Source organism: Dryobates pubescens, chromosome 27, assembly GCF_014839835.1.
Source record: "Dryobates pubescens isolate bDryPub1 chromosome 27, bDryPub1.pri, whole genome shotgun sequence".
Classification (NCBI taxonomy): domain Eukaryota; kingdom Metazoa; phylum Chordata; class Aves; order Piciformes; family Picidae; genus Dryobates; species Dryobates pubescens.
Genome location: NC_071638.1, coordinates 8,161,842 through 8,174,219, shown reverse-complemented (window position 1 = coordinate 8,174,219; position 12,378 = coordinate 8,161,842). Strand labels below are relative to the sequence as shown.

Genomic DNA, 12,378 nt, shown 5'->3' with positions numbered 1-12,378 from the left:
AGTGAAGGCTCAGAGCTGGGGCTGGGGGTGTGGGGCAGGAGCTGCCCCAGCTCAGGAGGCTGAGAAGCAGAAGGACAGAGGGCTGGAGCTGGGATGGTTGGGAGCTGGAGCTGCTGGAGGTGACGTGGGAGGGAGGTGAGCAGAGCTGGGGAACTGTCAGAGGGCAGGGTGAGGAATTTGAGAGCATTGTGGGGAGGGGGAGAAGGGAAAAAAGGGGAGGAGGAGGAGGCCTGGTGGAGCTGCCTTTTTTGCTCTGCAAATGCTCCAGCTGCATATTGTGGTGCCCTCTGTGTCCCAGGTGAATGGTGTCAACGTGGTGAAGGTGGGCCACAAGCAGGTGGTGTCCCTGATCCGCCAGGGTGGCAACCACCTGGTGATGAAGGTTGTGTCCGTCAGCCGCAAGCCCGAGTCCGAGGAGGTGGTTCGGAAGAAGGGTAGGTGGCACTGGGCAGGGGGGGTGGGGAGTGGGGGGGTGGTGGTGGTGGTGGCATCACCTGCACGTGCCCAGGGGTCTGGAAGCCGCCTGGGTCTCGCAGGAGGAGCCTGGCACGAGTGGGTGACCGTGAGGCGGCTGAGGAGAGAGGGCCGGCCTGCCCCCAGCCTGGCACGGGAAGCCCCGCGCCTTGGCACGGCTGGGCTGCCTGGCTGCAGAGTGCCAGGGGGAGCAGGGGGGGGGATGGTGGAGCTGGGGCAGCTGGGCACGGCTGTCTGTGCCCAGGGCACCAGCAGCTCCGGTGCCACGCTGCAGCTGGTTGGTCCTGAGGAGCTCGGCAGCTTCCTGTGCCCGTGGAGGTGGTGCTGAGAGCAGAGCCCTGGCCACCCCCCCTCGGCGACCTGGGCAGCTGCCCCACTTCGGGGTGCAGGCAGGTGGCATGGGGGAGAGCCAGCCCCACCACGGGAGCCTGGGGGGACGGAGAGCTCGGCCTGGGGCTGGCACGGCGCAGAACGTGGAGGCTGTCAGCATGGTGCTCGGTGCCCACAGCCCCCGGGGGGTGCCAGGGGGGAGGGCAGCCCCCCCCGTTGTTGGGGGTACACCAAGGAGGACCTCCTGGCTGGAAGCTGCTGGTACCTCTGGCCACGTGTGGGACTTGTCTTTGCTCAAGGGAACCACCACAGGTGGCCACCAGAAGGCTCTGGGCCTTCCCCTGCCCTGGCCCCCAGACCCTGAGGGCAGAGCTGAGACGCTCAGCCGGAGGGGAGGTTGGTGGGGGGGGGACCATGGCAAGGGGCACCTAGCTGAGGGGGGCAGAGGCACAGCTGAGGGCAGCCGCTTGAGGAGACAGCAGCTGGCAGCAGAGGGCAGACTCTTCCTGTCTGTGCCCACTCCGGGCTCTCTGTGGGGAGATGCTGCGGGGCTGGGTGCCAGGAGCGGGGTGCTGGGCACTGGTGGTGGGTGCTGGAGCAGGGTGCCAGGAGCAGGGTGCTGGAGGGGGTGGTGCCAGGTTCTGGATGAGGGTACTGTTAGGCGTGCTGGCTGCTGGATCAGGGTGCCTGGAGAGGAGGGTACTAGTAGGGGTGCTGGAGCAGGGTGCCAGGAGCAGGGTGCTGGTGGAGAGTGCTGGGGTCTGGATCAGGGTGCCAGGAGCGGGGTGCTGGGCACTGGTGGTTGGTGCTGGAGCAGGGTGCCAGGAGCAAGGTGCTGGGCACTGTCAGGGGTAGTGGGTACTGGTGGGGGTGCTGGAGCAAGGTGCCAGGAGCAGGGTCCTGGGGGGGAGGGGGGGGTGCTGGGTCAGGGCGCTGGTGGGGGATTGCTGGTGGGGGCGCTGGGCGCTGGATCAGGGCGCTGGTGGGGGTGCTGGATGCTAGTGGGGGTGCAGGGTGATGGATCAGGGCGCTGGTGGGGGTGCTGGGTGCTGGTGGGGGTGCAGGGTGCTGGATCAGGGCGCTGGTGGGGGTGCTGGGTGCTGTTGGGGGTGCTGGGTGCCTGATCAGGGCGCTGGTGGGGGTGCTGGATGCTAGTGGGGGTGCTGGGTGCCTGATCAGGGCGCTGGTGGGGGTGCTGGGTGCTGGTGGGGGTGCAGGGTGCCGGATCAGGGCGCTGGTGGGGGTGCTGGGTGCTAGTGGGGGTGCAGGGTGCCGGATCAGGGCGCTGGTGGGGGTGCTGGGTGCTGGTGGGGGTGCTGGGTGCCTGATCAGGGCGCTGGTGGGGGTGCTGGGTGCTGGTGGGGGTGCAGGGTGCCGGATCAGGGCGCTGGTGGGGGTGCTGGGTGCTAGTGGGGGTGCAGGGTGCCGGATCAGGGCGCTGGTGGGGGCGCTGGTGGGGGTGCAGGGTGCCGTATCAGGGCGCTGGTGGGGGTGCTGGATGCTAGTGGGGGTGCAGGGTGCCGGATCAGGGCGCTGGTGGGGGTGCTGGATGCTAGTGGGGGTGCTGGGTGCCAGATCAAGGCGCTGGTGGGGGTGCTGGGTGCAGGATCCGGGCGCTGGTGGGGGTGCTGGGTGCCGGATCAGGGCGCTGGTGGGGGTGCTGGGTGCAGGATCCGGGCGCTGGTGGGGGTGCTGGGTGCCGGATCCGGGCGCTGGTGGGGGTGCTGGGTGCAGGATCCGGGCGCTGGTGGGGGTGCTGGGTGCCGGATCAGGGCGCTGGTGGGGGTGCTGGGTGCAGGATCCAGGCGCTGGTGGGGGTGCTGGGTGCCGGATCAGGGCGCTGGTGGGGGGTTGGTGGTGGGGGCGCTGGTGGGGGTGCTGGGTGCCACTCTGCTGGCACTGCACACGTGCGGAGGGGGCGGGAGGCAGCTCAGCCCTGGCAGCCGGAGCTGCAATTTTGTTGTCACGGCACAAAAGCAGAAGCCGTGGGCAGGGAGGAGGAACTGGGAGCGCTGCTGGGATTGGTGCTGGGCTTGGTGCTGGGAGCAGCGCCGGCACCGGTGCTGGGACCACCCAACGCTGCTGCCCCCTACCCTGCTGCCCCCTACCCTGCTGCCCCCTACCCTGCTGCCCCTCGCTGCCCGTGCCCCTTGCCCGCCCAGCCGGGCAGATGCGCTTCCAGTGGTGGCACCAGATCCAAGTCCCCTCTGCTGGGACCCTGGCACGGCGGGAGAGGGCCGCCCTCCCCCCCGGCCCCCCGCCCCGGCCCCTGCTCTGGGGCTCCCCTCGCCCCGCTGGCACCGGCGCTGGCATTTTTGGGGTGGAATCCGCCCCTGCCGAGTGCCGTGATGCAGGCAGTGCCAGCGCAGCCCGGAGCTGGCGTTGCCATGGCAATGGCTGAGCGTTGAATCCAGCGCTGGCAGGCAGCAGGCGAGGAGGAGGAGGAGGCACCCAAGTGAAGAGGAAGAGCCAGCAACTGCTCCCTGCTCGCTGGGCTCATGGCATGCGGCTCCTCCGGGGGCATCCCCGCGGGTCAGCCCGGCTAGGGAGCCCCTCGGGGCGGCACCACAGCCCGGCACGGCACCAGCTCTCGGCACGGCACCGCCCGGTCGTGGCACCGCATCTCATCCCGGTGCGGCTCACCCTGGTACAGCACCTTAGCCCGGCACGGCACCGCCTCCCGGCTCGGCCCGGCGCCGCCCCGTGCCCACCATGTGCCAGGGCTGCCCGGCACGGAACCGGCCGCCGCCATCTCCTCTGCCTTAGGGGCCGCCGCGGAGGGTGGGTGGCGAGGGGGTTGCCTGGGGACCAGAGCTTGAGCTGAGTCCCACCTCGGACTGGTTCCTCCTCCTTTTCCCCACCCCCCTCCCCCATGGCACCCACGGCGGGCAGGCAGCCGGAACCCCGGGGGTGGGCGCCCCCCTCGCCGCCGTAAACTCGCCCCCGCCCCGCAGCGTCTCCGCGGGGTGTCCGGGGTGGGGCTTCTGGGCGGGGGGGTGGCGGGGGGGGCTCGCCTGGTTTTTGTGGGGGCCATGGCTCGGACTCTGCCCCGCTGAGGGCTGCGTGCGGCGGCTGCCCCGCGGCGGGCGCCCGCTGCCCGCGGGCCGTGCCCGGCAGGACGATGAAGAAGTTTGCCTCCACGCGTAGCCTCAACAAGATCCTGCAGCAGTGCGACTCCTCGTCCCGCGAGTACGAGGAGATCCAGGCCGTGGAGAAGAAGTGGCACCTCCACCTTGCCACCCCGCGCAGGCTGCTGGACAGGAAGGGCAAAACGATGCCGTCTCTCTTCCTTGCAGCGCCGCCGCCCCCCAAGAGAGCCCCCAGCACCACCCTCACCCTGCGCTCCAAGTCCATGACCGCCGAGCTGGAGGAGCTGGGTAAGGGCTTCGGCTGGGCACGGCTGGGGAGGGAGGGCGCCGGGTGCGCGGCGTGGGCGTGCGGGCGTGGGGCGGCAGGAGCCGGCCCCGGCTCTGCCTGCGTGCAGGGTGGGCAGGGGAGGGAGCAGCAGAGCCCACCCCAGCTCCCTGCAGGGTTGGCACGGTGGGCATGGGGAGGGAGCAGCAGAGCCCACCCCAGCTCCCTGCAGGGTTGGCACGGTGGGCATGGGGAGGGAGCAGCAGAGCCCACCCCAGCTCCCTGCAGGGTTGGCACGGTGGGCATGGGGAGGGAGCAGCAGAGCCCACCCCAGCTCCCTGCAGGGTTGGCACGATGGGCATGGGGAGGGAGCAGCAGAACCCACCCCATCTCCAGCTCCCTGCAGGGTTGGCATGATGGGCATGGGGAGGGAGCAGCAGAACCCACCCCATCTCCAGCTCCCTGCAAGGTTGGCATGGTGGGCATGGGGAGGGAGCAGCAGAACCCACCCCATCTCCAGCTCCCTGCAGGGTTGGCACGGTGGGCATGGGGAGGGAGCAGCAGAACCCACCCCAGCCCCCTGCAAGGTTGGCACGGTGGGCATGGGGAGGGAGCAGCAGAACCCACCTCATCTCCAGCTCCCTGCAGGGTTGGCACGGTGGGCATGGGGAGGGAGCAGCAGAACCCACCCCAGCTCCAGCTCCCTGCAGGGTTGGCACGGTGGGCATGGGGAGGGAGCAGCAGAACCCACCCCAGCTCCAGCTCCCTGCAGGGTTGGCACGGTGGGCATGGGGAGGGAGCAGCAGAACCCACCCCAGCTCCCTGCAGGGTTGGCACGGTGGGCATGGGGAGGGAGCAGCAGAACCCACCCCAGCTCCGTGCTGGGGCTGCATGGGGGGCATGTGGGGAGGGGCATGGCCATCTCCAGGAGAAATGCATGGGCAGGGGCACAGGAAGCTGCTGTGCCAGGCTGCCCGTTGTGGTGGGGGGGTGGGGAATGAGACCCTGCTGGCAGAGGGGTGCGGGACTCACCCCCCCTCAAAAGAGCCAGGCCCCTCCCCCCCCCCCCCCCAGCAGGCTTGGGTTGTGCCTCCCCCAAGCTGTGCCCCTCCCCAGGCTGTGCCCACCTCCCAGATCTCCCCCAGCCTCTGCCCTCCCAGGCTATAGCCCGCTAGGCTGTACCACCGTAGGCTGTACCCCAACCTTACTGTGCCTACCCTGAGCTGTGCCCCTCGTACCCACCTGTGCCTGTGCCCACATCTCCTGACACCCCCACCCGCCCTGCCCACACCTCCTGCTGCCCTGGCACTCGCAGCCCTCAGCTCCCGGTGCTGCTTACAGCCCACCCCCCCCTAGCCTGGCATCCACAGATACTGTGCCCAAGCCCTGCACACTGCCCAGCTGTGCTGGTGCCCACTGAGCCCAGCCCTTCCCAGCTCTGCTGGTGCCCTTCTTGACCTCCATGCCCCAGGGCAGCTGAGGTGGGCACTCCCAGGTGGTCGCAGTGCCAAGGCTGGCTGGCAGAGCAGTGGCCCTCAGGACCTGAAATGTGGAGGGACCCTGCTCTGGTGCCACCTGAGCTTGGCTCTGCCAAGATGGGTGGTTCCAGACTGGCATAGGGTGGGATGTTGGATGTACCACGGGGAACCCCCCAAGAGCATGGGCAGAGTGTGGGGCACCCACTCCAGCAGTGCCCAGTGCCACCTTGGGCCAGGCTCCTGCTCTTCTGGTGCTGGTTCTGCCCTGGTGGGGATGCAGGGCTGGGTTTGGTGGCCACGGCCTCTCAGAGAAGGACACCTTGAAGATCATCAAGTCCAAGCTCCTGCCTGGGTGGAGAGCCCACCAGAGGGGCAGGAAGCCAGGCAGGGACCCACCACCTCCTCCTCTCCTTCAGGGCTTTGAAGGAGGGTCCAGGACCTGTCCCACTCTGCTCCCTGTCCCCAGTCATGTCCAACCCCGTGGGGTTCCCTGGAAAGACCTGGACCTTGGGGAGGGTCAGGCTCACAGTCAGCCATGGGGCTGGAGGGACAGCTCTGGCACATTCACGGCTTTGCAGCAGCTGCTTGGTGACCGTGGTGGCTTCCTCCCTGCTGAGCTCACTGCCTTGGTCCCCCCTGCCCTGCTCCTCCAGCCCTTGGTGCTGAAGGTGTGGTGGCCACCAGCAGCCCTCAGCAGAGGCCTCGGAGCAGCCCATTTGTGCTGCTCAGGGCTCTGCCCCTTGCAGCCAGCCCAGGGCTGATGTTGCCAAGATGGTGATGGTGTTGCCATGATGGTGTTGCCACGATGGTGATGGTGTTGCTGTGATGGTGATGCTGTTGCTGTGATGGTGATGGTGTTACCGTGATGGTGATGGTGTTGCCACAGTGGTGATGGTGTTGCTGTGATGGTGATGGTGTTGCTGTGATGGTGATGGTGTTGCCGTGATGGTGTCGCCATGATGGTGATGGTGTTGCCATGATGGTGTTGCCACAATGGTGATGGTATTGCTGTGATGGTGATGGAGTTGCCGTGATGGTGATGGTGTTACCATGATGGTGATGGTGTTGCCACAATGGTGATGGTGTTGCGGTGATGGTGATGGTGTTGCGGTGATGGTGATGGTGTTGCGGTGATGGTGTCGCCATGGTGGTGATGGTGTTACCACGATGGTGATGGTGTTGCCATGATGGCGATAGTGTTGCCATGATGGTGTTACCACAATGGTGATGGTGTTGCCATGACGGTGTTGCCACAATGGTGATGGTGGTGCTATGATGGTGTTGCGGTGATGGTGATAGTGTTGCCATGATGGTGTTGCCATGATGGTGTTACCACGATGGTGATGGTGTTGCCATGATGGTGATAGTGTTGCCATGATGGTGTTACCACAATGGTGATGGTGTTGCCATGACGGTGTTGCCACGATGGTGATGGTGGTGCTATGATGGTGTTGCAGTGATGGTGATGGTGTTGTGGTGATGGTGATGGTGTTGCCATGATGGTGTTGTCATGATGGTGATGGTGTTGTGGTGGTGGTGTTGTGGTGATGGTGTTGCCAGGATGGTGATGGTGTTGCGATGGTGGTGTTGTGGTGATGGTGTTGCCAGGATGGTATTGCCCTGATGGTGTTGCTGTGATGGTGACAGTGTTGCCATGATGGTGACAGTGTTGCCATGATGGTGATGGTGTTGCCATGATGGTGTTGCCACGGTGGTGATGGTGTTGCCAGGATGGTGATGGTGTTGCGATGGTGGTGTTGTGGTGATGGTGTTGCCAGGATGGTATTGCCCTGATGGTGTTGCTGTGATGGTGACAGTGTTGCCATGATGGTGATGGTGTTGCCATGATGGTGACAGTGTTGCCATGATGGTGATGGTGTTGCCATGATGGTGTTGCCACGGTGGTGATGGTGTTGCCATGATGGTGTTGCCACGGTGGTGATGGTATTGTGGTGACGGTGTTGCCATGATGGTGACGGTGTTGCCATGATGGTGACGGTGTTGGCATGATGGTGTTGCCATGATGGTGTTGCCACGATGGTGATGGTGTTGCCATGATGGTGTTGCCATGATGGTGTTGCCACGATGGTGATGGTGTTGCCATGATGGTGACGGTGTTGCCATGATGGTGTTGCCATGATGGTGTTGCCACGATGGTGATGGTGTTGCCATGATGGTGTTGCCATGACGGTGTTGCCATGATGGTGACGGTGTTGCCATGATGGTGTTGCCATGATGGTGTTGCCATGATGGTGATGGTGTTGCCATGATGGTGTTGCCATGATGGTGATGGTGTTGCCATGATGGTGTTGCCATGATGGTGTTGCCACGATGGTGATGGTGTTGCCATGATGGTGTTGCCGTGATGGTGGTGGTGGTGCCACAATGGTGATGGTGTTGCTATGATGGTGATGGTGTTGCGGTGATGGTGTTACCACGATGGTGGTGGTGTTGCTATGGTGTTGCCACGATGGTGATGGTGTCACTATGATGGTGTTGCCACGATGGTGATGGTGTTGCCATGATGGTGATGGTGTCTCAGCAGCTCCTTGCCTTCGAGGACACCTTCCCCAGCTTCACCTGCCCACCGCTGGGGAACAGCAGCTTGAGTCACACCTCGTGACACAGGCATCAGCCAGCCTGGGACCCCAACGCCAGCCTTGGGCAGGGGGGTTGCCAGGTGGGGTGTGGGGACCTCCCCCTCCCTCCCCCGCCTCAGAGAGGTGTGAGGAGGGGTCCCCGTGCTGGGGTGGGCAGAGCTGGCGGAGCTGGAGGCGAGGGGAGTCACGAAGAGCAGCGCCAGCAGCTCTGCCAGGAGATGCATCAGCGCTGAGTCCTCCTCGTCTCCAGGAGGCTTTGGCGTTGCAGACGCTGCCTCTTGTGCCGGGAGAGGGCTGGGGAGCAGCAGCTGTCTCCTGGGAGAGGGACGTGGGCATGTGTCAGAGTCCTCGCCCTCCCCACGAGCCACCGCCAGGGGCTGGGTTCTGCTCTGGAGCAGGGAGAAGGTTGAGCCGCGGGGATGTGCTGCTGCTGCTGCTGCTGCTGGCACACCCTGCAGCTCTGCTCGGGTTTGGGGCAGGTCCCACCCAAGCCTCCGTGGTGAGAAGGTTCAGGGCCTCATCTCCTCTCTCCAGAGGGAGCAGTGCTGGTGGGGAAAGGGACATCTCCACCTGCAGCTTCTTAGCAGGACCGTGTTTGGGTGGTCCCAGTGCCTTTGTCCTGGCAGCCTGGCCCTGTCCTGCATCTGCCTTGGCATCTCCTGACACGTTGGGCCAGGCCCCTTGAGGAGCAGCTTCCCAGCAAACTGCTGGCTCAGCCCTCCTGTCCTGGCTGTGCTGGAAGCCAAGGAGATGCCTCCTCAGGGAGCATGGAGAGACTAGCAGCTCTTAAAGGAGCTTCCTTCCCGGCTGGGGCATTAAAGGCCACCCAGACCACCTCCTGATCTTCCTTCTGCTCTCCTGGTCTGAGTGAGGAGGAAGAGAAAGGAGGAGGAGGGCTCACCAAGGGCTGGTCCAGTGGTGGGGCCGTGGAGAAGCCAGCTTGGCTTGGTCCTTGCTCAGCCATGGGACCAGGACAGCCTTTGGGCACCCTGAGGGGGCTGCATGGGGAGCTGCAGCACCCCGAGAGCTCAGGGAGCGAGGCTGGGCTGGGTGGGAGCAGGAGGTGCATGCCACTCATGATGTCTTCTGTTTCTTGATTCCAAGCCTCCATGAGGAGAAGAAAAGGGGGTGAGTGAAACCAAACATGTCCTGGGGGCTCCTCCCTTCCCAGCCAGGCACTCCAGGAGGTGCACCCCAGCTCCTTGTCCCTTGCTTGCCACAGGGAAAGGCTCAGCTCCATAGATCTCCCAGGGGATGCTCCAGGGTTGGCTTCCTACCCCCTGCAGCCTGTTGTGTTTGCTCCATGGGACAAGTGCCTGGTGTAGGAATGTCCCCATGGGGTGGGCTCCTGAGAAGAGGCTCCTCCAGCCCCTGGGGCTCAGCCAGGTGAAGTGGCAGCCAGGCTTCTTGCCACGTCCAGCACCGTGGGTCCTGCTGCTCCTGGTGGTCCCTACACCAGGGATGGACCTGGGCTGTGGGCAGGCTTTGGTGGCAGCTCCAAAGCTCCCAAGCCTTCGAGTCCTGGAGCCCCAGGCTGGCTTGGCTCGAAGGGACCCTTACAGCTCATCTTGTCCCCCGTTAAGTACTGGAAGGGCAGCTTGGAAGGACCTCAAGGATCATCTGGTCCAACCTCTCTTGGCCAGAAAGTGTCCACTGTTGGGGAAACCTCAGCAGCTGGCTGAGGAGCAGCTGGTTTGGCTTCTGAGTGTCCTGCCTCAGGGTGGAGAGGGTCAGCTCCCATGGAGGCCACGTTGGTGGTGCCCAAACTGGCCAGGGTGAGGCTGGTTGCAGGAGGGCTCTGTGTGTGGTGGTCCTGGCAGGGACATTGCCTGAGGGACTCTACAACAGCAGGAAGTTCTTGTCAGGGCTGAGAGCTCCTGGATGGAGCAGAGCCATCACCCCTTGTCCTGGCCCTGCAGGGTGAGCTCCTCTGTATTGGTGGTGGTCAGGAGGGTTCTGGTTGGAGAAGCCCTTTCAGATCCTCCAGTCCAACTGCTGACTGCCAGGGCACCACCAAGCCATGTCCCTCAGCACCACCTCTCCACAGCTTTGAAGGCTCTCTCTAGGGGATGAGGACTCAGGGGTGGGGGCAGGGGCGGGGGGGGGACGCTCAGGCTCGTTCTGGAGATCAAAATTAGGTCTGGGCCACAATTTGCTTTTCTCCTCATGGAAGGTTCCTCAGTGTGTTGGACAACCATGAGTGGTCCCTGCCGTGGGAGCAGGCAGGACAAGCCCTGGAGGTCAGGCAGGCTGGTCCAGGAGATGCAGCAGGCGCAGCAGCTGGGGACTGGTTGTGTGCCGCAGTGGCGCCAGAATCACCTCCAGACCCCTTCCTCAGCTGCTGGCTGGGGAGGGAGGGAGGAGACAACCCAACAGCCACTTCCCGGCTTCACAGGATGGGTCGGGTTGGAAGGGACCTTAGAGGTCACCCAGCACCCCGTGGGCAGGGACAGCTCCCAGCAGCCCAGGCGGCCGGAGGCCGGGGCTGGCAGAGCCGCAGGCGCTCCGCAGGCCGCGGGGAGCAGGTGGCGGTGTGGGGTGCGCGGGGCCGGCCGCCAGGGGGCGCCGCTCCCTGACCCGCGGGCCCCCCCCTTGGCTTGCAGAGAAGCTGGATGAGATCCTGGCCGCGGCCGAGCCGGCGCTGAGGGCGGACATGGTGGAGGCAGACTCCAGGGCGGCCACCGTCAAGCAGCGGCCAACCAGCCGCAGGATGACCCCCGCCGAGATCAGCGTGAGACAGCGGGCAGGGGGCGCCACGGCCGGGGCGGGGGGCGCCGCTGGGGCTGGTGGGGATGGGGGCGCTGCCAAGGGGTGATGGGGCTGCGGGCACTGCGTGGGGCTGATGGGGCTGGGGGCACTGCTGGCGCTGGTGGGGCACTGCCAAGGGATGATGGGGCTTGGGGCACCACGACGGCTGATGGGGCTGGGGGCACTGCTGGGGCTGATGGGGCTGCGGGCACTGCGTGGGGCTGATGGGGCTGGGGGCACTGCTGGCGCTGGTGGGGCACTGCCAAGGGGCAATGAGGCTTGGGGCACCACGACGGCTGATGGGGCTGGGGGCACCGCTGTGGCTGATGGGGCTGGGGGCACTGCCAAGGGGTGATGGGGCTGCGGGCACTGCTGGGGCTGATGGGGCTGGGGGCACTGCTGGCGCTGGTGGGGCACTGCCAAGGGGCAATGAGGCTTGGGGCACCACGATGGCTGATGGGGCTGGGGGCACCACTGTGGCTGATGGGGCTGGGGGCACTGCGTGGGGCTGATGGGGCTGGGGGCACCACTGTGGCTGATGGGACTGGGGGCACTGCGTGGGGCTGATGGGGCTGGGGGCACTGCTGGGGCTGATGGGGCTGGGGGCACCGCTGGGGCTGATGGGGCTGGGGGCACTGCGTGGGGCTGATGGGGCTGGGGGCACCACTGTGGCTGATGGGACTGGGGGCACTGCGTGGGGCTGATGGGGCTGGGGGCACTGCTGGGGCTGATGGGGCTGGGGGCACCGCTGGGGCTGATGGGGCTGGGGGCACTGTGTGGGGCTGATGGGGCTGGGGGCACTGCCAAGGGGCTGATGGGGCTGGGGGCACGGCATGGGGTGGCTGGGGGCACTGCATGGGGCTGATGGGGCTGGGGGCACTGCATGGAGCCGCTGGGGCTGGGGGCACTGCATGGGGCTGCTGGGGCTGGGGGCACTGCCAAGGAGTGATGGGGCTGGGCGCACTGTGTGGGGCTGCTGGGGGCACTTCGTGGGGCTGATGGGGATGGTGGCACTGCCAAGGAGTGATAGGATTGGGGGCACTGCCAAGGGGTGATGGGGCTGGGGGCACTGCATGGGGCGGCTGGGGGCACTGCATGGGGCTGATGGGGCTGGGGGCACTGTCAAGGGCTGATGGGGCTGGGGGGCACTGCCAAGGGGTGATGGGGCTGGGGGCACTGCTGGGGCTGATGGGGCTGGGGGCACTGCCAAGGGGTGATGGGGCTGGGGGCACTGCATGGGACTGATGGGGCTGGGGGCACTGCATGGGGCTGATGGGGCTGGGGGCACTGCCAAGGGGTGATGGGGATGGGGGCTCCGCTCTGGCTGATGGGGCTGGGGGCACTGCATGGGGCTGATGGGGCTGGGGGCACTGCCAAGGGGTGATGGGGCTGGG

The 12,378-nt window shown here is 66.0% G+C and overlaps 1 protein-coding gene across 7 annotated transcripts in view; it reads left to right on the top strand.

Moving 5' to 3' along the window:
- The window catches only part of SHANK3 (SH3 and multiple ankyrin repeat domains 3), a 249,997-nt gene that overhangs the window by 198,199 nt on the left and 39,420 nt on the right, over positions 1-12,378 (top strand). For all 7 annotated transcript variants that reach the window (XM_054173855.1, XM_054173853.1, XM_054173854.1 and 4 more), the window contains 4 exons: positions 299-434; positions 4,101-4,181; positions 9,341-9,364; positions 10,840-10,967. In XM_054173855.1, coding sequence (XP_054029830.1) covers positions 299-434; positions 4,101-4,181; positions 9,341-9,364; positions 10,840-10,967 — 369 coding nt within the window. The remainder of the gene's footprint in view (positions 1-298; positions 435-4,100; positions 4,182-9,340; positions 9,365-10,839; positions 10,968-12,378) is intronic.